The sequence below is a fragment of the Triticum dicoccoides genome, chromosome 3B (assembly GCF_002162155.2).
Source record: "Triticum dicoccoides isolate Atlit2015 ecotype Zavitan chromosome 3B, WEW_v2.0, whole genome shotgun sequence".
Lineage (NCBI taxonomy): Eukaryota > Viridiplantae > Streptophyta > Magnoliopsida > Poales > Poaceae > Triticum > Triticum dicoccoides.
In genome coordinates this window covers 126,349,560-126,375,565 of record NC_041385.1, presented here as the reverse complement: position 1 = coordinate 126,375,565, position 26,006 = coordinate 126,349,560, and the positions used below count along the sequence as shown (strand labels likewise).

Genomic DNA, 26,006 nt, shown 5'->3' with positions numbered 1-26,006 from the left:
AAGAATGAGGTATTTTAATCCATCAATCTCTTTGTTGGAGTTATCTTGTGTCATATTTCACCTAAAGCCTTCCCTAAGGAATGTTGCTATTGTGGTGCTTATCAATGACCCAAGTTCTCCAATGATCCTCTTGGTGAAAGAAGTTTCTCTTATCTTCATTGATCTCAACCAATCAATTGTTTCTATTAGTGGCGGGTTGTCACCTCATCATTTTGAGATGTTTGCCATAAGCCCATAATAAGCTTGTGCTTTTCGTTGTTGATTTTCCAACAACTCCGTTCTATTCTTCTTTGCAAGGATGCTTTCCAAGTTCATTTCTGGCAGAAGATTTCATTTTCTTCTCCGTCCCTTTATCCCAACAATCTAACTTCTATTCTTTCGTCCCGAAGGCATTGTGATGTTGCTCTCTTCACTCATCATCTCGATTTCAGGATCGTGTTCTTTCCATGCTTATCCATTTAACCAGAGTGTTGTGTCTATCATTCCTCTTTTAACCGGAGTCTCATCCAAGTGCTTTCATTTTGCCAAGTTCAAATTATATTCCTTCCATGTCCAACCGGAGTGTTGTATCATCTTTTCAATATCTTTTCAGCTTATCAAGTTTTCTTCTTTTTTTTTCTACCGGAGTGCTGCCCGAATTCTTCCTCTCTCATCTTGTTTTAACCGGAGTGGTTTCGAATTCTATCTTGTCCATTAAACTCTTGATTCATGTCTTTGCAACCTTCAAGTTCTCGTAATGTTCCTTGTTCCTCTTTTCTAACAGATTGTTTGCAATCTCGTTCATCTCTGTTGTACTCTTTCTTTTATATTGCTCAACCTCTCAAGGTTCGTGGTTTCACTCATTTGTCGAAGAAGCAACTTAGTTTTACCTCTTCTCTTCCCTTTTTGTTTTCCCTCCGGTGCCATCCTAGATCTCGAGACGAGATCCTCTCGTAGTGGTGGAGTGTTGTAACGCCCCGGATACAACTTTCCATATTCGTAACTCCAACTCTTGCCTTTTCCGGAGATGCGATATGATATTTCCTTCGTGGTTGGGTTTTATCTATTGTGTTTGCATTTTGTTCTTATTATGCATCTCATCTCATGTCATCATCTGCATTTCATCCGCATGTTTTTCAAAACTTGCATCCGTTCGTGTTTCGCCGGTTCTCTCCGTTGTCCGTTCTGAGCCCGACCACTCTCACACGCGCCCGCGGCACCTCCGAAATAATATTTTATAAGCGGCATAAAAATGTTCTCGGAATGGGATGAAACTTGTCGAGTGGTCTTATTATAGTGTAGACAGGCCGCCTGCCAAATTTCGTCGCATTTGGAGTTCGTTTGACTGCCCTACCGTTAAATATATAACCGCGATATAGTCGGTCTAGCGTCAGACGTTTTCGGTATTCGGAAACTGTTGCCGGGCCTCTCTTCTCTTCTCTCCTCTCAGCCCGAGGCCTCTCATCACAGCCCGTCTAGACCTCCTACACTTCCCCTCCGCTCCGGATCGTCCGATTATGATCGAACGGCTCCGAAACCCCCCCTCCTAATCCCTTAAACCCTAGCCCCTTCCATATATATACACCCCTACCAAAAATGGGCTAACCTAGCTCTTCCCCTACCCCGAGAACCCCTCCCTCGGATCCAGCGCCGCCCCTTCTCCTCGGATCCGCCGCCGACCACCTTCTCCCCGCCACTTGGCGCCGTCCCACTCGCCAGCGCCACCGCAAGCCGACTTCTCACCCAACCAGCGGCTGCCACGCATCCCCCTGTCTCTCCTCCACCCACGCAGCCCGCGGAGCCCATCCAGGGCCCGCCTGGGCCTGAAGCCGCGCCGCCGCAGCCCGCCTCGTGCGCACGAGCCCGCCTGACTGCCCGCCTCCTCCTTCCCGTTCTTGATCGAGGGGAGGAGACCCTCGATTTCGAGCTCCCCGTCGACCCGCCGCCGGCCATCGTCCGCGTCGCCTAGCCGGAAGGTTGTGGCTACACTGGAACCCAGATCCGTCGCCCCTCGGTGTCTCTCCGCCGCCCACCGTCGCCAACCCCCTGTGCTGCCATGGAACTCCGCCGGAGTTGTCGTCCCTCTCTGTTGGCCCTCCTTCCTGCCAGATCCGGCCGAGGCTTGGCCTCCGGCACCAGTCCCCGGCGAGTCCCATGCCTCCCGGCGTTCTCCCCGCCTTCGCGCAGCCACGCTCGGCGAGCCTCCATCGCCGCCACCATGTCTCTGCTCGGGACGAGCAGAGGAGCTGCTCGTCCCGCGCGCACCGCACCCGTGTGGGCCTCCCCAGCTGCAGCCCAGCCTCTCCACCGACCGGCCCATGAGGCCTGGTGAGCAGCCCCCACCCCCTGTGCACTGTTGGGCCCACCTACAGATTCGGCCCGCATGTGTTTTGTTCCTGTTCAGCGAATTTGTCCATTTATCCAGAGTTTGCCTATTTTACAGAAAACCCCTTGCACTTCATGCATTTAATTACTCACAAACCGTGCATCGGATTTAAATGATTTAAACATGTAAAGTGCTTAGAATTTCATCTAGTTTCATAATTTGCCACTTTCATCCATGTTTAAAATGTTTAACTTGTTGTTTGTTTAAATTTGCTAATATGCCATGTTAAAATGATTTATTTCATAACTAAATAACCGTAGCTCCAATTTTAATAAACTTTATATGTAAATGGGGTGGAAAAATGCCTGGTTTAACATGGTCCACTTTATTTTCCTGTCTAACAACTCTAAAATTATGTAATAGTCAGAACAGTACCAAAAACTAGAATATGGACATGAGGATTTTCCGGAATTGTTGTTTGTTACTTCCGGCCTCATTTAAACTTGCCTAGATAGGTAATTTTCATATGCTTCACCCCTTGCCATGTTTAACAACATTTAACATTGTTGTGTACCTAAACGAGAGCGAATAAATAACTCAGATGTGGTGTTTCGTCAATATGCAACTCGTTGCATATTGAGCTCCACTTAACATGTAATGTTGTTTGTTGCACTTTGCCATGCCATGCCTCTTTAAACCGGACATGCATCATACTTGATTGTGCATCATGCCATGATTATGCTTGTGCATTTACCATGTTGTTTGTTTCTTTCCGGTGTTGCTTCTTAGTTCCGGTAATGTTGCGATTGTGAGGATTCGTTCGACTGCTCCCGTTCGTCTTCTTGATGGACTCGTTCTTCTTCCTAGCGGGATTTCAGGCAAGATGACCGCTACCCTGGATCTCACTACTATCATTGCTATGCTAGATGCTTCGTTCTATCGCTATGCTGCGCTACCTATCACCTGTTTATCAAGCCTCCCAAATTGCCATGAACCTCTAACCTTTGACACCCTTCCTAGCAAACCATTGTTTGGCTATGTTACCGCTTTGCTCAGCCCCTCTTATAGCGTTGTTAGTTGCAGGTGAAGTTGAAGATTGCTCCATGGTGAACAGGATTTTGGTTGGGATATCACAATATCTCTTATATTATTAATGCATCTATATACTTGGTAAAGGGTGGAAGACTCGGCCTTATGCCTGGTGTTTTGTTCCACTCTTGCCGCCCTAGTTTCCGTCATACCGGTGTTATGTTCCCGGATTTTGCGTTCCTTACGCGATCGGGTGATTTATGGGACCCCCTTGACAGTTCGCTTTGAATAAAACTCCTCCAGCAAGGTCCAACCTTGGTTTTACCATTTGCCTCACCACCACCTATATTTCCCTTGGGAGTAATTAACCCAAGGGTCATCTTTATTTTAGCCCCCCCCCCTGGGCCAGTGCTTGTCTAAGTGTTGGTCCGAACCGGGCAGACTGCGGGGCCACCTCGGGGCAACTTGGGGGCTGGTTTTACTCGTAGGTTGACCTATCCGGTGTTGCCCTGAGAACGAGATATGTGCAACTCCTATCGGGATTGTCGGCGCATCGGGCGGCTTTGCTGGTCTTGTTTTACCATTGTCGAAATGTCTTGTAAACCGGGATTCCGAGTCTGATCAGGTCTTCCTGGGAGAAGGTCTATTCCTTCGTTGATCGCGAGAGCTTGTCATGGGCTAAGTTGGGACACCCCTGCAGGGTATAATCTTTCGAAAGCCGTGCCTGCGGTTATAGGCAGATGGGAATTTGTTAATGTCCGGTTGTAGATAACTTGACACCAGATCCGAAATAAAATGCATCAACCGTGTGTGTAGCCGTGATGGTCTCTTTTCGGCGGAGTCCGGGAAGTGAACACGGTCTTTGGGTTATGTTTGACGTAAGTAGGAGTTCAGGATCACTTCTTGATCATTGCTAGTTGATGATCATTCCGTTTGCTCTCTTCTCGCTCTTATTTGCGTATGTTAGCAACCATATCATGCTTAGTCGCTGCTGCAACCTCACCACTTTACCCCTTCCTTTCCCATTAAGCTTTGCTAGTCTTGATACCCATGGTAATGGGATTGCTGAGTCCTCGTGGCTCACAGATTACTACAACAACAGTTGCAGGTACAGGTTGTGCGATGATCTTGACGCGAGAGCGATGCTTGCTTGCGTTGAGTTCTTCTTCTGCTTCTTCTTTGATCAGGGGATAGGTTCCAGGTCGGCAGCCTGGGCTAGCAGGGTGGATGTCGTTTGAGTTTCTGGTTGTGTTTCATCCATAGTCGGATGATGCTCTTTTGTATTGTGATGTTGTATTCATGTGGCATTGTATGCCTTATGTATGTATCCCCATCTATTATGTAATGTTGATGTAATGATATCCACCTTGCAAAAGCGTTTCAATATGCGGGTCTATCCTTGGTGGGACCTTCGAGTTCCTTTTGGATAGGGTCGCATATTGGGCGTGACAACTTTTCATTGCAATCAAATTTTCCATACACGTGTGTGTTTAATCGTTTTAACTAGCAATCTAGTGAGACTAACAACCTCACTAGTCATGTTGGGGGCCAAGGCAGTTTTGTATTTGTGTGTGCAGGTACTGATCATTGGGCGTGTTGCTAAACTTATGTGGTTTGATAAACCTTGAGGTAACTTAAGGGAAATAAGGGAAATTATTGCTTGCTATAAACCCTTGCACTTCGGGCCCAACACCTTCTTAGTTGAGAGGAAGCGAGGAAGCACACGACACTCTTGCACAATCTTCACCGCACCGGGATCTAGCATCTATGTTTTCACGAACAATATATTGGTGTCATGTGAAGCAGTGGATTTGATCTCAAGCTTCTTCTCTTCGAGCTTGAGTTTCTTGTTTTGCACGTCCATGAACATGTCAAACCGCTTCACCTTGTTTTCATCCTCCACCTCCTTACACTTGGCAGTTGCTTTCTCCTTATTCTCCATAATGTCCTCAAACTTCTCCATCATCTTAGTCGCCGCCCCTTCTTGCTTCTCCTTCTCCAACTCCACTTCCCCAACCCATAGTCACCTTCGTGGCTAGAGCAATCCCTTCAATTTTGTTGGAATGGTTGGATCACCACCTTCATCTTCATTGGTTGTGGCGGTCTTGAGGGAATTGTCAGCGAAGGCGAGGAACATGCTTTGCTCCTTCAACTTCATCAACCGATGTAAAAAGAGAAAGTGCTTGATAACCCACAACTACAGGGGATCAATTGTAGCCTTTCTCGATAAGTAAGAGTGTCGAACCCAACGAGGAGCTAAAGGTAGAACAAATATCCCCTCAAGTTCTATTGACCACCGATACAACTCTACGCACACTAACATTTACTTTACCTAGAACAAGTATGAAACTATAAGTACTTTGTAGGTGTGATAGGATAGGTTTGCAAGAATAAAACTAAAAGTACTTGGCGAGAATAAAACTACGAGTAAATTGCAAGATAATAAAGTTAGTTGTTTAGTAGAGAGCTTTTTGTAACACGAGAAAGTTATTTGTTCCTAGGCAATCGATAACTAGACCGGTAATCATTATTGCAATTTCATATGAGGGAGAGGCATGAGCTAACATACTTTCTCTACTTGGATCATATGCACTTACAATTGGAACTTTAGCAAGCATCTGCAACTACCAAAGATAATTAAGGTTAAACCCAACCATAACATTAAGTAGCAAGTCCTCTTTACTCCCATACGCAACAACCCACTTACTCGGGAATGTGCTTATGTCACTCACGCCACCCACCATAAGCGAATCATGAACATATTGCAACACCCTACATCGGGGATCCCTCATGCTTGTGCGACACGGAGGACACCATAGGACATCACCAAAATAAAACATAAAACTCAAACCAATCACGATCATCAATAAACCTAGGACAAAACGGATCTACTCAAACATCATAGGATAGACACATATCATTGGATAATAATATATAGCACTGAGCACCATGTTTAAGTAGAGATTACAGCAGGGGAGAAGAGGTGTTACACTTCTGTATAGAGGGGGAGAGAGTTGGTGATGACAGCGGTGAAGTTGTTGGTGTAGATCGCAGGCACGATGATGGCCTCGGCGGCGTTCCGGCAGCGCCTGGAGAGAGGGGGAGAGAGCCCCCTCCTCCTTCTTCATCCTTGACCTCCCTCCTAGATGGGAGGAGGGTTTTTCCTCTGGTCCATGGCCTCCATGGCGGTGGAGGGGCGAGAGCCCCTCTGAGATTGGATCTCTCTATCTGTTTCTCTTATGTTTCGCGTTCACGTTTTCTGGCCTTTCACCTTTTTTTAAATTCCCGGAGATCCGTAATTTCGATTGGGCTGAAATTTTAACACGATTTTTATCCGGATATAAGCTTTCTTGCGGCCGAAGGACACCTCCAACCGACCTACGGGGTGGCCACAAGCTTGCCAGCCGCGCCCTGGGTAGGGGGCGCGCCTTGAGCTTGTGGGCCCCTCGAGCATCATCTCGCGTTGATCCCGCTTCCCAAAAATCACATATATTCCAAAATAATTCTTCATAAATTTTTACCGCGTTTAGACTTTGTTTGGTATGGATGTTCTGCGAAACAAAAACATGCAACAAACAGGAACTGACACCGGACACTGGATCAATATGTTCGTCCCAAAAATAATATAAAATGTTGCCAGCAGTATATGAAAGTTATAGAATATTGGCATATGAAACAATCAAAATTATAGATACAATAGAGACGTATCAGTACTGCTTCTCTGTCTTGGGGTACAATGTGCACATGTGTGCGGGCTAGCAAGGGAAGACAATGATATTGTCAACAAGTTGCAACATAGAACAAATTCGGCCAAATGACTAACACGTGGAGTAACAAGCCACACAACTTACTTGCTTTTGGAGTGCTGCGCCATTTGGCCACTGGTCATGCACTTGTTTGTAAAAAGCCACACTACTTACTGACAACCTCTTGAATGTTGTACCATCGATGGCCGAGCGACTTCGGATTGCGATCATGATCACTTCCGGTGCGGTACACATCGCAATACTTTTGCTTGTGAAACCAATCATGCACACTTTGCCAAAATGCCATGTCTTTTTGCTCCATGCCATGAAACAGATCAATACTAGTGGCCAACCACGCCTCACACAACAATTCATTATCCTCGATGGAGAAATCATGTCCCCTCTTCTTATTTGGGTTGGCACCGAGTAGTCGTCCGGATCCATGTCCATCTACTAGGTGTCTGGTTGTGGTTGTTCCTCGGGTTGGGAATCATCCATTTATCTGTCTTTATGGCCACCTTCGCCGCATACCATGTTCATCATCTCCTGCTCATTTTACTGTCATCGTGCTTGGTTGAGACATTCTGAAGTGACTGGGCACCAGTGGACGAGAGCTCCACAGTTGACATCCGTGGATCGGACAAGTGTCGACGACTCCGTGAAGTCGTAATCGGTGTTGAGGTCAACATTGAACATCACTGAATGGTTGGAGGTGAAGAAGGCTGGGATGGCTGCTGCTGCGTGTCGGGCCGGACCGAGCTGATGGGCGGCGTAGTAGTAGGACGCCTTCAGCTGGGGTGGATCAGGATTGCGATTGCCCGGGCGACACCGACCTGACGTTGTGCTTTGCCTTACGCGATCCGTCCTGACCGGCCATCGCCTCTTTCGCCCTCTCCTTCGCCTTGATGTGTCGGTCGTTGCGTTCCGCAGTGTCGGTCGTTGCGTTCCGTAGACCAGATCTTGCCGAAGGCCGCCTCTGGGTCCCGCGGGACGCCTACCAACGTTATTGGCTCCTTGGGCCGCTCCATCACAACGACGAATGACGGGGCAGATCGGAACAGTGGTGGCTGGCAGCGACCGGGGCCGAGGCAGTGGGGAAGGGCGGGCTTTCGTGTGAAACAATGATAAAATTGTCCAAATGCGCAGGGTTCACCTTGGTTTTGGATAGGTCCCCGTTATGTGAGTTCTACATTACGGACGTCCAAACGCCTGCAAACCCTTTTGTTTAGTGCCGGTTTGAAGGATTTCAGATGTTGGTTCGGACAAATTTGATTAAGATGATCAAAATGTTTAAACCGTCGGATAAAAACATTTGCGAAAGGTTTGTTGATCCACGTTGAAGTTGCCCTAAACTCTACTCTAGGGGGGCGATTTACCCGGGACCGGTGCTAGTGAAAAACGTTGAGGCAGCGGCGGACCCTTCGTTCATCGGCAGCAACCCGCTTGGGGCTCAGACGCCGGCCCACCCCAGACTGCTTCACCTTGCACTGCGCTGCTCCCTCTTATCCGCCGCGACCTCCCCTTCCCTTCCTCTCGCCCTTCCACTCCTCTCGCAAAACCCCTCCAATCTAAACCCTCGCCACCGCAATGGCGATGGCCGCCGCCGGGCGGTGCCTCCTCCTCTCCCGCCCCTCCCCTCTCCGCCTCCGCGTGCTCCGCGCCGCCCTCTCCACCGCAGTCCCCCCTTCCTCCCCCGCCCTCGCCGCCCCCGCGCCCCCTCCCCGCCACGAGCTCCTCCTCGAGCGCCTCCGCCTCCGCCACCTCAAGGACTCGTCGTCCCCCGGCCCCCCGAAGCCGCTGAGGGAGAGGGCCAGGAGCGGGGAGAGGGGCTCACCGCAGCAGCAGCAGAGGAGTGTTGAGGTGGAGAGCTTCGAGGAGCTCGGGCTAGAGGAGGAGGTCCTGGCCGCGATGCGGGAGGCTGGCATCACGAAGCCGACCGAGATCCAGTGCGTCGGCGTGCCCGCCTTGCTCTCCGGCACCAGTATTGTGCTTGGCTCGCACACCGGCTCCGGGAAGACGCTCGCCTACTTGCTCCCTCTCGTCCAGGTACTCGGACTGACCCATCTTTTCACATTAGCGAGATATATGTGCCTGCAGGTATATTTGCACCGATGTTACTAATTACTAGAACAAAAAACCACGTTGTTAGGTGCAAAGTTGCATCATATGTGTAGTGAACCTGGTGCATTCTGGTCCATTTCCAAGCGAGAGCAAAACAATTCATAGAGCGTGGCATCGGCTCATGATCGAGTAAGAGAACTATGCATAACTCATATCAGAGAGGCTTATTTCAAGCCAGTGACAGAGCACCATCCGAACTACGGAGGAGGGCCAATTTAACGTCCATGCTCATTGCTTAGCATTAGACACCATTACAAGAGTGAGACAGTTTAGTGTTTGATCAGGGTGCAAGTGGTGCTAATTAGCTGAGAGGTCTAATGGAAGGTGTTGCTTAAGAATAGTAACTGGATGAGCCAGATGGTTTGAGCTAAAACCTGTAGTAATTCCAATAAATTTTAGGTAAAATTAATGAGTTGGAGAAAAACTGGATTAGTCATATATAGGAAATTGCTGGGGGTTCAGGTATATTTAAAACCCTGTGGGTCTCTCTGCATCTTGCGGCAGTTGTGAAATGAGACTGTTTCTAGCTTCGTCTTGCGTAGACCCCTCCCCCTTTGGCAGTCAGGCTCATGCCCTGGATCCAATTTTCATCATAAAAAAGAAGGAATGGTAGAGTCCAATCAGGCCAAATGAGTGTTTTCTCTTACCATGTTTAAAAGTTGAGTACATCTTCAACTGATTATTGCCTGTGAATTAAGACATTCTTTCTAAGTTCTAACCAGAAGGTTCAGTAACCATGGTCTTTGATTTCTCTAGCTACTGCGTCATGATGAAGCGACGCTGGGTATGTCAATGAAGCCAAGGCGGCCAAGAGCTGTAGTTTTATGCCCAACAAGGGAGCTGACTGAGCAGGTAGCAGCACTTCCAAAGTAAAAAAAAATTTGGGAACTATGATTTGATATCCATGTCATTGACTGTCGTTTATGTGATGATCTCAAATGACAGGTCTTCCGTGTTGCAAAGTCTATAAGCCATCATGCACGTTTTCGGTCAACGATGGTTAGTGGAGGCACTCGTCTAAAACCCCAGGAAGATTCTTTGAACATGCCTGTTGACATGGTTGTTGGGACACCTGGAAGGATCCTTGATCATATAAAGGAGGGCAATATCGTTTACGGCGACATTAAATATCTGGTGTGTTCCTGAGTCATGAGCAAAGAATTACTACCCAGAATTACTATCCTGCATTTGTTTGCTGATGCAGTAGTTTATCACTTGGAATGAGTTCATTTATCTGCATCACAGGTTCTGGATGAGGCAGACACAATGTTTGACCAAGGCTTTGGAGAAGACATACGAAAGTTTCTTGCTCCTTTGAAGAATCGTGCTTCAAAGCCTGGTGATCAAGGATTCCAAACCATATTGGTGTCTGCTACCATGACCAAGGTTTTATTCTAATTAGGCGTCCAGCAAATCCTACCTAGCTTGATAAATATGATATGCTGTTGTCTTACCTTCAAAGATCTTGCATGGAGTGTCTTAAAAAGACTTCTCCTGTTTTTCTCAAGAACCATCTTCTCAGCTATTCCAGATTATATAGTGCAGATGCTCAAGTCCTTGGTATTTTCCATGATTTGTGAACCTTTAATATCCTTTATTGACCACACTTCTACTTCAGGGAGTACAAAAGTTGATCGATGAGGAATTTGAAGGTATTGAGCATTTACGGACATCAACCTTTCAAAAGAGAATTGCAACTGCACGGCATGACTTCATCAAACTTTCTGGTTCGGAGAACAAACTCGAGGCTCTCCTGCAGGTTATTGAACTCTGTTTCTCCTCCCGTTATCTTTTTATGCGCATAAGTGCACACACGTGTCTTGGACTCTTGGTGAAGCTGGAGTGATGTCCATTAAATTCTCAATTTGCTTATCTATCTTGTTCTTGGTACAGTTTAATGGGGTTAACAATTGGCTACTCGATATCAATACATGTCATTTAATCAAGTAGTACATATGATACTGTATGTGGAGAGTTTGATTGCTTAGGTGACCAAATTTCTGTTAAAACAACACTTTGGCTTCTTGGATCTGCGGCCTGCACTTGCCAGTCAGGATAGAACCATTTTGTGCTTGGGGTACTAGAGGGGACCACAAGGGAGCTTCACTCTACCACCTGCCACAAGGGATTGAGTCATGGTCATGAACAGCTCAGCCTCTAGTCAATCGGACTCGGTTAGTCCTGCCAAGCCAATATCCTAGGCCAGTCAGGATTAACCCTTTTTATTTAAACAAGCCTTACTCTGTTAAAAATCCTACTCCCTCCGTAACCTAATATAAGACGTTTTTTTACACTATGACAGTGTCAAAAAACGTCTTATATTAAGTTACAGAGGGAGTAGATATGAGAGTTATCTTAATGAGCTGTACTCAGTTACGAGTCCTAGAGATGAGGAACTTGGTACGACGGAAACCCATAGGGGGTGGCGAAGCAAGCAACTAATAGGGGGTGTCGAAGCAAGCAAGTAACTAATAGGATTGTTCGTTCATTTTGCTGTGCCCTCTCTTGTTTAAGCGTCAGCCTCATCCTCACGAGTTAATCCTGCCCTATAAACTCAATTTCCATAGATCAACTCAGAAAAATAATTTCTTTATGCAAATTCAAAGCACACTTTGTAATGGCATCTGTGGCTTTTACATTTGGGTTAATGTTCAAAAGGCACACAAAGGACATCGCCAAAAGCCCAAAACAGGATTTAAGATAAACAGACCTGTGATGTGCATTTTGTTTGAAAATTATCTTACAAGATCTCATGTCTTCACGTTCTCCAGTTACTGAATTTTTGCTCCGAAAACTGTAGTGTACACTTGATGGCAACTCCTTGCTCTCTATTATGCCAAATGCACGGGATACTGAAGGATTTTGTTCTTGCAGGTTCTTGAGCCAAGCTTAGCAAAAGGAAACAAAGTTATGGTGTTTTGCAACACTTTGAATTCAAGTCGTGCAGTGGACCATTTTCTAACAGAAAATCATATATCTACTGTTAACTACCATGGAGAAGTCCCTGCGGAGGAGAGGTCTGTCAGTTGCCTAACATGTTCCTGCCTTATGAAATACGTATTTTTTTTTAATAAAATGTAGAGGATAGATCTAATGTAACTCGTTAACTGTCCCACTCCCAATTTCGTTTTTCCACCTTAAAAGGAGATGAAGTGAGTACAGTCATTTGATTGGAAATTTTCAAGACCATGTTAGTCACTGGCCTGACTGCCTAATTATGTGCCTATCATGCTTTATGATATTTATCTTTTTCAGTAAATACATCACCACACATACATCATAGAAGCACAAGATCAGAGTGTGCCTAATTTTGTATAGGTGAATTTCGTCATAAGTTATGTTCACTGTTATGGCCAGTGAGGCACAAAATTTGATTCAGGGCAAACACATTTCTATGTAAACTGTAAAGTATGGTGGTAGTATACAAACTGCTTTATTTTATGAACTAATGTGTGGGTATTTCTTTTTGCGATAAGAATGTGTGTTAGGTGGTTACTATTCTTATGATCTTTTTATAGCTTGATCAGGCTGCTAATAACTACTCCGTATTTACCAAGCTATCCACAAAAGAAGAAAATTCACAAAACTTTAATTGAATTATGCTGACCGTTTCTAGCTTTAACTGTCTGTAGAGTTGAGAACCTAAACAAGTTCCGGAATGAAGAGGGGGATTGCCCAACATTAGTCTGCACTGATCTGGCAGCTAGAGGACTAGACTTGGAGGTTGACCATGTCATCATGTTTGACTTCCCAAAAAACTCTGTACGTGTTAATTGCATATTCCTTTAATTTCTGCTGTGAATAAATTCACAAAGACCTCAAGGATTCCTATTCTAATAAATTTTGGCATTACAGATTGATTATCTCCACAGAACAGGGAGAACGGCGCGTATGGGAGCCAAAGGTATTAATCACTTGTTTGCTGTAACAGACACATAGACACTTTCTGTCAGCACCTTGATCACGTATTGCACTGCAATACTGCATACATTATGATCTCTTCTTTACCTTACATATGAATACAAGTTGCATGCATGCTCTTGACCTGGATAAGAGATACTAATGATGTTAATACTAGCAGAGTCTAATCATGATTTGCAATTCTAGAAAAGAGATGGCAGTAGTTAGGAACTTCTGATTGGTATGTATTATGTAAATTTGGTTTAGAAATGAGATGATGGGAGATGATCAAACAAAGATATGTTATTTGTAGCAATCTGACAGATTTGTGGACTGTACTTGTAACTGGGTAGTCTTTGGGTAAAGAAGCAGGTACTACGTGTTTCCACCTTTCATGTTGATACTCACGTATTGTCATTTCCCACCTGATGCAGGGAAAGTTACAAGCCTTATCGCAAAGAAAGATGTGGGTTTAGCGACAAGGATCGAAGACGCCATGAAGAAAAACGAGAGCTTAGAATCGCTGACGACTAGCAATGTCAGGAGGGATTCCGCTAACTCTCAAAACCCAAGCACCAAAGGAAGGACTTCTGCAAGGTCGGCAAGGAGTTCAGATGCTCCGAGGGTTGCTAGCCAGAAGGGTAACAAAAGGGGAGTCACACTGTCGAGAAGGCCGCCAAAGGTCGCCATCAAGGACACAACTTCGACCAGAAAGCGGTCGTCGACCAAGAGCCAGCCATCTTCGTCCAGGAAGCACTCACCGTCTAAGAACCCGCCGAAGGCCAGGCCGGCAGAGGCCAGAAAGGCCAAGCCGGTGAGGGCTGGTAGCAGCAAAGGCGGCGAGAAGGTCGGGAAGAGCAGCAGAACCAGGCCGGAAGGCGGGAAGGGGGATGCTCTGAATAAGGTGGGAAGTAAGTTGAGCGTGGTTGGATTCAGAGGGCGCAGCACCGCGAAGTCGGCGCAGGCTTCATGATAATCGCTCCTGAGATATTTGATCCTGTAACCTGTAAATATCAGTGACTTTGTTTTCACCATTTTTTGTGCTTTTCGGCTTACAATTTTGATAATCTTTTTTAAAAGAGAAAGGAACAATTGAGATCTTACCACGGCATCTATAATAAAATAGTTTTGTTTGTGCTTTTATTGTTTGTATACACGAACAGCGTGGAGCATTGTCTTGCCCAGATGCTAAATCCTTGTCACTGCACATCTTTGTTACTCTCACAGCCCCTGAAATCGCCACAAACCAGTAGGCACCGGAGGATTGTAGAAGTTTCTGGAGAGCGGATATCTTTCCAATGAAAAGAGCGAAAGGAAAAGCACAGAGCTTAATAAATACTATCTCTACTCCTATCCGCTACAGAAGCGAGACACTTGTCACGACAGCTTAGGGCATCTCCAGCCGCGCCCCAGGAAGGCCTCCCCAAGTGTTTTTTTCACGCCGGTGCTGAAAAAATGACCCAGTCGCGCCCCCAGGAGCCCGATTTTTGCCGGCTTGTACCGAAAACAGCGCCGGCGGATCCAGCCCGAACCCGGCGCGCTGGGGGCGCCGGGCGAACTGTTTTGGCGCGAAAAGGCCGCGGGCCCGCCGCGTCAGCGACACGGCTCTCTTCTCGGCCCTTCGTCGTCCTCATCGCCTCGTTTTCCGCGGCAAATCAATGCCAAAGCTGCCGCGCTGCCGCGCCGGTCAGCCTGCACCATTGATGCCTCACGGGCGGCGCAGTGAAGACCGGACGACGCGCGTCCCTCGCCCTCCCTCGCCCCGCCACGCGTACACACGGTGACACGCGCGCCTTGGCCTATATATGAAGCGCCCCGACGCACTCGGCGACTCACGCTCTCCCGCCGCCGTCGTTTCCTCCCTCTCCTCTCCTCTCTTTCGCCGTCCCCAGTTCACAGCCATGGCCGAGCGCTTCCCAGGCGACGGCGCGGCGGCGAACGGCTTCGGCCGCCGCCATCTTCACGAAGACGAGGCTCGCCTCCTTTACGAGGCCGAGTACCCGGTCCCGCCGGACATGCGGGTGCCCGGGATGTGGAGGATCAGCGCGGGCGGCGTGCCGGTGCCCCCGGTGCCGACCGGCACGGCACGACGCGGCACGGCGTGCGGAGATCGCACGCATCCGCTCGAACCTGCCGCGTGCGGCGAGGGAGGCGCCACGGTACGCCCCCGACAGCCTGCTCTGGGAACCGTACTTCCGCCGCCGTCAGGCCGAGCAGCTCGAGGCCACCAACGGCGTCGTGCCCTCCGGCAGGCTCAACGCCACCGGCCGGCGTCTGTGGTGGGGCGTGCCCGGGCGCACGTTGGAGGCTGTCCTCGAGCACATCGAGGGCGGCAACATGCCGCGCCTGGAGTACCCCGCTCCTCCTTCCTTCTCACGCCGCCGGGGAAGCTCATGGACCCCGAGGCGCATGGAGACCGGGGGGTCCTCTTCCTCGTCCGGCGGCTCGCCCTGCCTCCGCCCTGTCAAGCCAGAGCCCCAGGACACGCCGATCAGCGCGCGCATCCGCAGCTCCGGCGGCGCCAACGCCTCTCCACCAACCGGCCGCTTCGTCCTCGCCGAGCCCAAGCCGGAGCCCGTCCTCCCCGCGGAGTACGAGGAGATAGCCCGGTGCGGCTTCTCCGATGAGGACGCCATCCGGTGGGCGCGGGACGACTACCTCCGCGACGAGATGGTCCGGCAGCGCCGGGCCCTGGAGGAGATCGCCGCCCGCAAGCGTGGGCGCGAGGACGAGCACGGCGTCGTGGTCCTCGACAGCGACGACGACGACGCCGCCCCCGGACCGTCCAACCCGCCGCGCCAACCGGGGAAGGAATGCAGCACGGACGGCGGAGGCGGTGACGACAACGACGGCGGTGACTACACGCGGTTCTACCGCCTCCTCGGCATGTAGAACCGCGTGGGCGGGCGGCGAGGGAGACGGCGGGCGGCGAGGAAGACGGCGGGGATAGCCCGCGTATTTTTTTTTTTGTAAAATATGTTTAAGTTTGAATGAACTCGCTGATGTTTGCGTTAAATTTGAGTCGTTTTTGCGCCGTGTTTGACTTTTTTGACTAACCGTGGGCGCCGCGACTGGGGGGCATCACGCCCCTAGTGCGCGATTTAGCGCCGGTGCGTCCCCGGGGGCGGTTTTTTGCCCCTCTTGGGAGGCCAACGGCTGGACATGCCCTTACACACCTGGCCCGCCAAACCAGCCATTCAACATCCATTTTTTCCTAAAGAAAGACCGTTGATGGAGTCCCCACGGGAGCTCTAGAACTTTCCGCGTTGCCGCATCCCGCGCGTACCACCACGTTTCAGAAGTTTCCGTCACCTTCCAGAATCCAGACTCCCCGCCTCCGGCCACCGATATAAACTCCCTCCGCCCCCCGTCGCATCATCACCGAGGCATTCCACAAAATCAGCAAGCGATCCAACGCAGTCCAATCGGAGGAGACCGATCGATCGAGCTCGGAGATCAGCAGCGAGCGAGAATGGAGGCCAGGATGTTCGGGCTGGAGACCCCGCTGATGGCGGTGCTGCAGCACCTGCTGGACATCCCGGACGGCGAGGCCGGCGGGGCCGGAAACGCCGGCGGCGAGAAGCAGGGCCCCACGCGCGCCTACGTCCGCGACGCGCGCGCCATGGCGGCCACCCCCGCCGACGTGAAGGAGCTGCCGGGCGCGTACGCGTTCGTGGTGGACGTGCCGGGGCTCGCGTCCGGCGACATCAAGGTGCAGGTGGAGGACGAGCGGGTGCTGGTCATCAGCGGCGAGCGCCGGAGGGAGGAGAAGGAGGACGCCAAGTACCTGCGGATGGAGCGCCGCATGGGCAAGCTGATGCGCAAGTTCGTGCTCCCCGAGAATGCTGACATGGAGAAGGTCTCCGCCGTGTGCCGCGACGGCGTGCTCACCGTCTCCGTGGAGAAGCTGCCGCCGCCCGAGCCCAAGAAGCCCAAGACCATCCAGGTCCAGGTCGCCTGAGAGATGGATGGGACGACCGAACCAGAGAGAAGGTCCTTTGCCTGCACGCCTGATCGAAGTTGAGTGGGTAGTGATCGATGATTAGGGAGTGAGTTTCCCATGATGATGTGTCTGTTTTTTCTATCTCTGCTCGTGTGGTGTCCGAGAGTGTTGTGTGGCTAGTTTCCGCTTTCAGTGCGCAATTTCAATGAAATTTCGGGAATATCATCAGTTTTGGTTCTTCCAAAATACTTCAGTAATCTTGGTGGCGCATACAACTTCAAATAATTCTCTATCATCTGTTTGTTTCTTCAAAATATTGGTTTGGATCCCAAAATCAAATATTAGTGGACATTTAAGTCCCCTGGCTGAAATGAAAAACAGAGTCACTGGATTTCAATGGAAGTCAGTTAATTCACCCATGATTTTTTTGAGTTGTTGATTGTTTTTGAGATAGCTACCCGCTTATTCCTTGAAAGGTGCCTGTTCGGGGTGGTTTTTACTACGTGTAGAATCAGAATTTTGGATGTACATTTGCAAGATACAATTGAGCATTACGTTTATATTCCTCCCTCAATTTCAGCGTATCCCAAAATTCATCTTCGACTATATATTTGACGAACTAGATGTGGATTATATGTAACAAAAATTACACCACAGAATTCATATTCAAAAGAAGTTTTAACGGTATATTTTTTTAAGTCACAAAAATACATATCATTGCTCTAATATTGTCAAAGTTAAATTTTGATATCCGTGCACGTCTTATACATTGGAATAGAGGAAGTAACTTTACAATAGAAAATGGAAGGCAAAATTTTAAAATCATTAACCAAAAAAGAGTTGAATCAAAGTTCATAATTTTCAAAATTCATCCTATACTAATAAAAGATAAAGTAATTCCATATTGTAAGGTTGAGGTCGGACCAAGCATCGTAGTTCAAGGTTAGATTCAGGATAGACTTTTCTGTTTGAAAAAATTGGGTGCTTTCTTGGTCAAACAGGTAAATTGCCAATCAAGGACGCAATACTATTATTTCAAAGGAGAATGGTCTTATGAATGACGACTCCAGAATGGGATGATAAATTTGTCTAGAAAATATTTTGGCATAAAATTAGTTCACAATATAATTTTCTTGATGAGATTGACTTATCATATGGAATAAAGTCAATCTCATCAAGAGCGTTTACTTCAGCATAATAGAAAGTTAAGAACTAATATAGCTTACTCCATAGTTAAACACCAACTCCAGGTATGGTGTTTGAAAATGGTGGCAAAATTTAATAATTTATTTAAAACGGTTTTCCTTGGTGTTAGTGTGGTGGAGGGGAAGAGGATATTACGTACATGTTACTTATATGTAAAAGAGGAAACGAAATTTAGAAAGAACTTGAACAAATAATGTCATACAAAATGCATTGACGGCACAATGTATGGAACATGTCTTGTGGCTTTATGAAATTATCAATGCGGTAAGCGAAGCTTCAACAACGGATCCTCTTGTTTTGTGTCATGGTTTTAACCTTGATTTCTGCGCTGGATGTAGCTGATTACTCATATGTTTAGGCTGTGCGAAGTGATGCAAGCTATATTAGATGGTGGATAATAGAGGGGACATACGATAACTATATATTAAGATTGTTATCAATTGGCAACATAATTTACAAGGCCACCTTAGAGAACGGTCCGACCGAAGTAGTCGCCGCATCACATAAGTTAGTTAGTATAGTAAGGTTTTATACAATGCAAGGTGTTTAAAGAAAATACTTCAAGAAATAAATCAGTTTTTAAGCATCGATGCTTATTTGTAGAGGGTGGACACTTAAGTAGGCACCCCTCTGATAGAGGTAAGCACTAGTGCTTAAGAAAACTCGGTTTATTTTGTTAAGTACCTCCATATGCACATTGCATTGTACAAGGCCTAAGGCTTCAATGGTTCTATTGGATTGATTACCCTCCCGACTTTCTTGTAGATTTTTTATAAATGAGGTAACCATTATTGCTACATAATAAAAACAACCATTCAAATCAACCAAACCATATAAGTACAAAATATTCTAATAGTTATGGTTCTACATAATTGCAAACAAAAATAAAAGAGGACATGTTTTTTCATGTGATTCTATAAAAGCAATGAAAAATGTAGAAACTTCCATTTTTTTAAAAAGGAGGTTAAACTCCAGCCTCTGCATCATTGTGATCCAGATAATCATTTTTATTAATTGTTAATTAGAGTACAAAACAAATACAACCATGATCGGACAATTACAACATATGAAATAAACAACTATGACTTAGTCGACTTCTTCTACAACAACATCTTCAAGAAGGGATAAATGTTCTCCCGCCGTCATTTTGCCACGTCCTGCTGAAGGTGGCCTGTTCAAAGATTTTCATCCTGGTTGCCGCAATCGCCCAATGCAGACAAGAAGAACATCATATAGACGATGCCTTCAACAAAATAACAACGCAAATTTGTCGCTGCTTACTTCGACCAATAAAGGACGTTACAAGAGTTTTCCCTTGAGACATGAAGTGGTGTTTCAATCAGGATCTTGATAAAGACCATTCAATAGTTGCATCCGCCAATGCCCCATGCCAAGCCGAAAAGACACTAATGGATTGGTGGGTCATTATCCCGACTTATATCATCACCACGACCATTAAGGGGTGGCCCATGTCTCGGCGCAGAACTGACCGCTGCCAATCCACACAGATAGAAGCACATTGTAAAATCCACCAGGAGAAATATCTGGTGCTTCGGGAGCACATGAGCTTAGGTGCTTCGGGAGCACCTCAGCCCTTCGATCTCAGATCCAACGTCCAGGGACGGAGCTCACACATTTTGCAAAAAGGCCCTAAGGAGTCTGGTAATTACGGCTAGGCCCCACACATCTTTAGATGACCGTTGGATCTGGTAATTACGGCTAGGTCCTGCGCACCTTTAGATGACCGTGATCTAAATCCAACGGCAAAGCTCGCACCAGAGCAGCTAAGCTCAGGTGCTCCCAGAGCACATGATATTCTCTCACATCCACCATACCATAGGAGTCATTGCTCTGGCGCAAGATGCCGCCGAGGAACCGCCGGTGCGCCCTTTGCACATCAGCGCCAGACGCGCCACATGCGCCACTAACCTCCTCGTGCGATGGCAGCTTCCCTCACATTAAACAACAATCCACTTTGCTTCACGAGTGATCGTCAGTACCATACACGACCGCCGCCGCCGTGCCTGCAGATACGACGATGCGTTTGTAGATGTGCTTTCACGCCCCTTGATCTCATTGTCAAGTGATCTTCAAGGTCGCCGCCCCAAACACAGGGAGGCCTAGAAATATCACTAATTGTCTTTTACTTTTGCCTTCAGAAGGGCACGTGGCAGACGCTCGTGGCAGTCGAGCCGAGCACACCTAAGAAAAATTGACGATAAAACACAAAAATGCCAAACAAAGCCAAAGCTAATAAATGGACGTGTTAATTACTCAGCCGTTTTCGATTCTTTTGGATCGTGGGGCTGTTACTTGGATGTGGGGTTTTCTCCACGACCTAACCGACTCGCATTATATAGTCAGGCAGACATCTACCCTAGCCGCCCGCATCGTATGGTTTCGCACCACCGTTCTAGATCATTGCGCTGCCATGCAAGTCTTCTCCACCCCTCCTTTCGGCATGCACCGCGAGAAGGGAGAGCAGGCCTCCGGAACCCCGCCTCTCGTGATCCTGTACGGGAGAGGGGCGATCAAGTTTTTTGGGAGCACACTCACGCGACGACTTCGCCAACGACAACTTCTTCCCCGACCTCGGCAACCTCTTCCTCAATGACATGGGCGACAATATCAACGCCAATAGTGCCGCTCTCGTTGCACCTTATGTGATTCTGTTTTTCTTGTTTGAGATCGTCGTAGAATTCATGGTTCTAGTCTGTGCCCTAGATTCGATCTGTTCATCTGCTATGCTAGTCCGCATGATTAGTTTAGTCTCTGTTATTAATGTCATGATTTTGTTTAGTGCTTATTCGGATTAAACCTCGTAGTAATTTGCTCATATATTCAACACTACGACCAACCTAAGTATCCTACTTGAGGCAACTCCCGTCAAGCGTGCACTCACGGCCCTGGAGCATGGCCTGCGGAAAGTGTTGAAGAAGAAACTTCTCGGCTTATGCTCTCTCGAGTGAACCATCGCTCGTCAGTGGTCTCGGCTTCTCTTCTTGAAGGAGGGGGATGCGAACACGGGCTTCTTCCACAAGCATGCAAGCTATAGGCAGCGGAAGAATGCCATTTTGAGCCTGCAGCACCAGGGCGAGATCATAACTGGTCAGGATGATATTTCTGCTACGGTGGATACGTACTATGATGCTTTGTTGGGTGATTCAACAGCAAGAGCAGCCTCCATCAACCTTGATCTTCTAGACCTGCCCTCGTATGACCTATCCCATCTCGAAGCTCAGATCACTATGGAGGAGGTAGAGAAAACCATCAAGGCCATGCCGCTCGACAAGGCACCATGCCCGGGCGGCTTTGCCGGGCGCTTCTACGCCTCCTGCTGGCAGATCATAAAAATGGACCTCATGCGGGCACTCGACCAATTTCCACCGAGGTGACATGCGTGGGCTAGCGGTGATCAATAAGGCGCCGATATCGTTACTACCAAAACGTGAATGGGCGGTGGACATCAAAGATTTCAGGCCCGTGAGCTTAGTGCATAGCGCCATCAAGATTTTTGATAAATCCCTCGCCTTGAGGCTTGCGGAGGATCTGCCAAGACTTGTCGGACAACACCGAAGAGCGTTTGTACATGGAAGATCATTGCATGACAACTTTAAGTTTGTGCAGTGCACAGCGAGGCGGCTTCACGCACTCCGGCAACCATCAATCATGCTCAAGCTTGATATTACCAAGGCGTTTGATACGGTAAAATGGCCTTTTCTGCTAGAGGTGCTCGGAAGATTTGGATTCGGGAGCCGGTGGCGAGCATGGATGTGTGGCCTCCTTTCCACCTCGTCGACGAGAGTAATGATAAATAGTGCACCTGGCAAGCCGATCATGCCATGTAAAGGGCTGCCTCAAGGGGCTCCACTTTCACCCATGATGTCCATCCTCTACATGGAGCCCGTACGCTGGCTCTTTCAATATTGCTTGGAACAAGGGACGCTCACTCCTCTCACCAGAACGGGATTGCAACAACGGGTATCCTTATTTGCTGATGACATCATGGTCTTCTTCAAACCAACCGAACTGGAGACTCGCACTTGTGGAGCCATCTTGGACTTGTTCGGGCATGCCTCAGGGCTGATTGTCAACATGAGCAAGAGCGCCGCCATACCTATCCGCTGCTCCCAAGATGAGATGTCACTAGGTCTCGGATGCTCGAGTGCCTCATTCTCATACACATATCTGGGCTGCCGCTCACTCTACGCAAGCAGTCCGCAGCGCAACTTCAAAGCCTAGTGGACAAGCTCGCAGACTGTCTGCCACATTGGAAGGCAGCAATGCTTTCAAAGAGTGGTCGCCTAATGTTGATCTTGTCGGTCCTCTGTGCAATACCAATACACTCCATCCTTGCTATGAATCTATCGGTGAAAACCAATAAACCATCACGACGCTTATCAAGATATGCCGTGGGTTCCTTTGGTGTGGCAAGAAGGAAGCAACAGGTGGGCACTGTGCCGTGGCACGGGAGAATGTACAGGCCCAAATGGGAAGGTGGCTTAGGAATCCCTAATCTGAGATGGTTGAACAAGGCTCTACAAGCAAGGTGGCCATGGTTACAAAAAACGGACAAAGATAGGCCCTGGGCAGAATTCAAAATAGACGTCCCAGCTGCATCCCGTGCTCTATACCTTGCATCCTCAGGACAATTGTGGGCAATGGCCGAAGTGCACTTTTCTGGGAAGATAGGTGGCTTGAGGGATACCGGGTAGGCGAGTTGGCTCCAAACATCTACATCCGCATTCAGAGACATACGCGAGACTCGCGGACAGTCGCTGATGCGCTCACCGATACGGAGTGAGCAAGAGACATCGGGCCAAATCTATCAGCCACGGAGCTGACACAGTTCTTGGCATTGTGGCACAAGATCAATGACACGCAACTAGTGGAAGGGGAGGATGACAGAACTATATGAGCATGGGAGCAGGACGGAAGCTTCTCAACCCTGTTTGCCTATGCGACCAAGTTCATGGGCCTAGAGGTGTCACCAACGGCCGCGTTCACCTGGAAGTCAAAAGCGCCCCTTCAATGTCAGTTTTTTCTTTGGCTCGCGATCCAAAATAGATGTTGGACTTCGGACCGTTTGGCCAGACGAGGTCTACCGCATCAGGACACATGTCCCTTCTGTGACCAACATGAGGAATCAATACAACACCTGCTGCTAGGCTGTGTTTTTACGAGACAAGTCTGGCATGAGATGGGGATGATGTCAGGACAGCAAGAGTTGGAGCCGCTTCAAGATGAATCGTTGAGTGCTTGGTGCCTAAGGCAGGATTAGGATCCGAGACACCGGAAATCCACACGAGCTAAGTGCCTCCTTGTCATGTGCACAATTTGGAAACATCACAACGATATCGTCTTCAATGGGCCGCCACTATCTCTGTCAAGGAGGAACGGCTTCGAGAAGAAGGGAAGCTCTGAGCCAAAGCCGGCATGTTCAAGAATGAAAACAAAGGATTCGAGGAGTTATGTACCGGGTGGACAGGTCGCGAGTAATCCAATATAATGTAACGGTGGAGTAGGGAGCATATCTCGTACTCCCCCGTCCGGAAATATCTGTCATCCAAATGAATAAAAGGGGATGTATCTAGATGTATTTTAGTTCTAGATACATCTCTTTTTGTCCATTTTGATGATAAATATTTTCGGACGGAGGTCGTATTCCCCTGTCCGAAAATATTTGTCATCCAAATGAATAAAAGGGATGTATCTAAATGTATTTTAGTTCTAGATACATCTCTTTTTGTCCATTTTGATGATAAATATTTTCGGACGGAGGTAGTATATTGTAAACCAAGTAGATGTCTTGGGAGTCTCTCTCCTCCTTTTGTAATGATCTCGTGCGTATTCGAGAAAAAACGGATCATACCATTGCGTTGCTCCCCAGGCGAGGTGAAGGGCCAACCGTAACGCTGTCACCACGTCTCCTCCATCCGTCGCTGCCGCCGACCTACTCCACGGTGGTGGTAGGGGATCTCCTCCCTTCGTTGGCAGGAGTTGCGTCGTGTGTGGCGGCAGTGGCAGGGGTTGCGGTAGCCGGTGCGGAGTGTTGTGGCCCTCTTCTCTCCCACGACAGAATTGGGCGCAGGGGCAACGGCCTGCCTCACGACAGTGGCGCCGGTGGTTCTCAGTCAAGAGATTCTCAGTCACAAATAGTCACAAATTAGGGACATGCCAGCCAAGAGATTCTCACATATTTCATTCAAGCAAATTAGAGCAGAATAACATTTCTGGATTCTCAATTCTAACTGGAAATTCCTTTTTCTATCTTCCCAAAAGCCAGACATTTCTCGAAGATGAAAATGGAAGACATCCAGGATTTTCTCCCTGGTGAAAAAAGCACTTCAGAACTAGGTTCGTTTTCCACCTAATTTTGCTATTCCTCATGTTCTAGTCTTATTCAATTTTCCGTTAAGTTACAAACGCAGTTTCCTGAATTCTCAGAACACGGCCCTCTTGGAACTTAAACGAACATCTTGTTTTTTCAATAGAAAATGTGGCCAAGAGATTCGCATGTTTTATTCAGGCGAAGCCGGAGAACATCCCCATTTCCATTAACGAAACATCGAACCATCACCAGTGACACGGCACACACCCTCTAGCAGACGAAACCAAAGAGACAGACAGACCATCGCTCATCGCAGGAAACTCGCTACTCACTCACACTCTGCTTCGATTCGACGCGCACACGATGCATCTCAGGCGACCTGGACCTGGATGGTCTTGGGCTTCTTGGGCTCCGGCGGCGGCAGCTTCTCGACGGAGACGGTGAGCACGCCGTCGCGGCACACGGCGGAGATCTTCTCCATGTCGGCGTTCTCGGGGAGCACGAACTTGCGCATCATCTTGCCCATGCGGCGCTCCATCCGCAGGTACTTGGCGTCCTCCTTCTCCTCCCTCCGGCGCTCGCCGCTGATCACCAGCACCCGCTCGTCCTCCACCTGCACTTGGATGTCGCCGGACCCGAGCCCCGGCATGTCCACCACGAACGCGTACGCGCCCGGCAGCTCCTTCACGTCGGCCGGGGTGGCCGCCATGGCGCGCGCGTCCCGGACGTAGGCGCGCGTCGGGCCCTGCTTCTCGCCGCCGGCGTTGCCGGGCCCGCCGGCCTCGCCGTCCGGGACGTCCAGCAGGTGCTGCAGCGCCGTCATCAGCGGGGTCTCCAGCCCGAACATCCTGCCCTCCATTCTCAGCTCGCTGATCGATCTCCTCGGCGTTGGACTGCTTGTTGATATTTTGTGGGATGCTTTGGTTGTGATGCGACGGGAGGAGGAAGGAGTTTATATAGGTCGCCGGAGACTGTCTGGAAGGTGATGGAAACTTCTGAAACGTGGTGGAACTTGCGCTGTGCGGCAGGGAGTACTACCGCCGTTGATGGAGAACGTTCTGGAGCGGTCGCATTTGGCCCCACATGTCATTTGGGGGCCAGGCATGACGTGTCGTGGCAACCGGCAAGTGTTTCCCCTTCTGAGCGGCAAGCAGAGAGATTTTTTTCCCTAACTACTACTTCCTCCCTTCCTAAATCTAAGTTTTTGTAAAGATTCCACTATAAACCACATATGAATATATATAGATGCATATTAAAAATAGATTTATTCATTTTCCTTTGTATATAGTTCATCTTGTGGAATCTCTACAAAGACTTATATTTAGAAACGAAGGGAGTACGATACTTACCGAGAGGTATTTAAATTTTTGAAAGTGTTACTATATAAGATAAGAGTATCTACAGCCAGATTTGGTAAAACCGCCC

At 48.4% G+C, this 26,006-nt stretch overlaps 3 protein-coding genes across 3 annotated transcripts; 2 read left to right on the top strand and 1 right to left on the bottom strand.

Moving 5' to 3' along the window:
- Positions 1-8,562: 8,562 nt before the first annotated feature.
- Positions 8,563-14,244, top strand: LOC119275119 (DEAD-box ATP-dependent RNA helicase 39-like). The gene is made up of 9 exons (XM_037555917.1): positions 8,563-9,126; positions 9,958-10,053; positions 10,147-10,335; positions 10,447-10,587; positions 10,820-10,960; positions 12,076-12,218; positions 12,834-12,963; positions 13,057-13,105; positions 13,536-14,244. Exons 1-9 carry the CDS (start codon positions 8,668-8,670, stop codon positions 14,072-14,074), a joined length of 1,887 nt encoding a protein of 628 aa, XP_037411814.1. The 5' UTR covers positions 8,563-8,667; the 3' UTR covers positions 14,075-14,244.
- Positions 14,245-16,424: 2,180 nt separating this feature from the next.
- LOC119275118 (17.5 kDa class II heat shock protein-like) lies at positions 16,425-17,284 on the top strand. Its single transcript, XM_037555915.1, has one exon. The coding sequence runs from the start codon at positions 16,574-16,576 to the stop codon at positions 17,060-17,062; it is 489 nt and encodes a 162-aa protein (XP_037411812.1). The 5' UTR covers positions 16,425-16,573; the 3' UTR covers positions 17,063-17,284.
- A 7,429-nt stretch (positions 17,285-24,713) lies between these two features.
- On the bottom strand, positions 24,714-25,517 carry LOC119275117 (17.5 kDa class II heat shock protein-like). The gene has a single exon (XM_037555914.1). The coding sequence runs from the start codon at positions 25,438-25,440 to the stop codon at positions 24,952-24,954; it is 489 nt and encodes a 162-aa protein (XP_037411811.1). The 5' UTR covers positions 25,441-25,517; the 3' UTR covers positions 24,714-24,951.
- Between the last annotated feature and the right edge of the window lie 489 nt (positions 25,518-26,006).

Coding starts and splice junctions, on each gene's coding strand:
- LOC119275117 (XM_037555914.1), bottom strand. CDS start 25,440: ATGGAGGGCAGGATGTTCGGGCTGGAGACCCCGCTGATGACGGCGCTG.
- LOC119275119 (XM_037555917.1), top strand. CDS start 8,668: ATGGCGATGGCCGCCGCCGGGCGGTGCCTCCTCCTCTCCCGCCCCTCC. Junction 10,336..10,446: donor ACGGCGACATTAAATATCTG/GTGTGTTCCTGA, acceptor TCTGCATCACAG/GTTCTGGATGAGGCAGACAC. Junction 10,961..12,075: donor AACTCGAGGCTCTCCTGCAG/GTTATTGAACTC, acceptor TTGTTCTTGCAG/GTTCTTGAGCCAAGCTTAGC.
- LOC119275118 (XM_037555915.1), top strand. CDS start 16,574: ATGGAGGCCAGGATGTTCGGGCTGGAGACCCCGCTGATGGCGGTGCTG.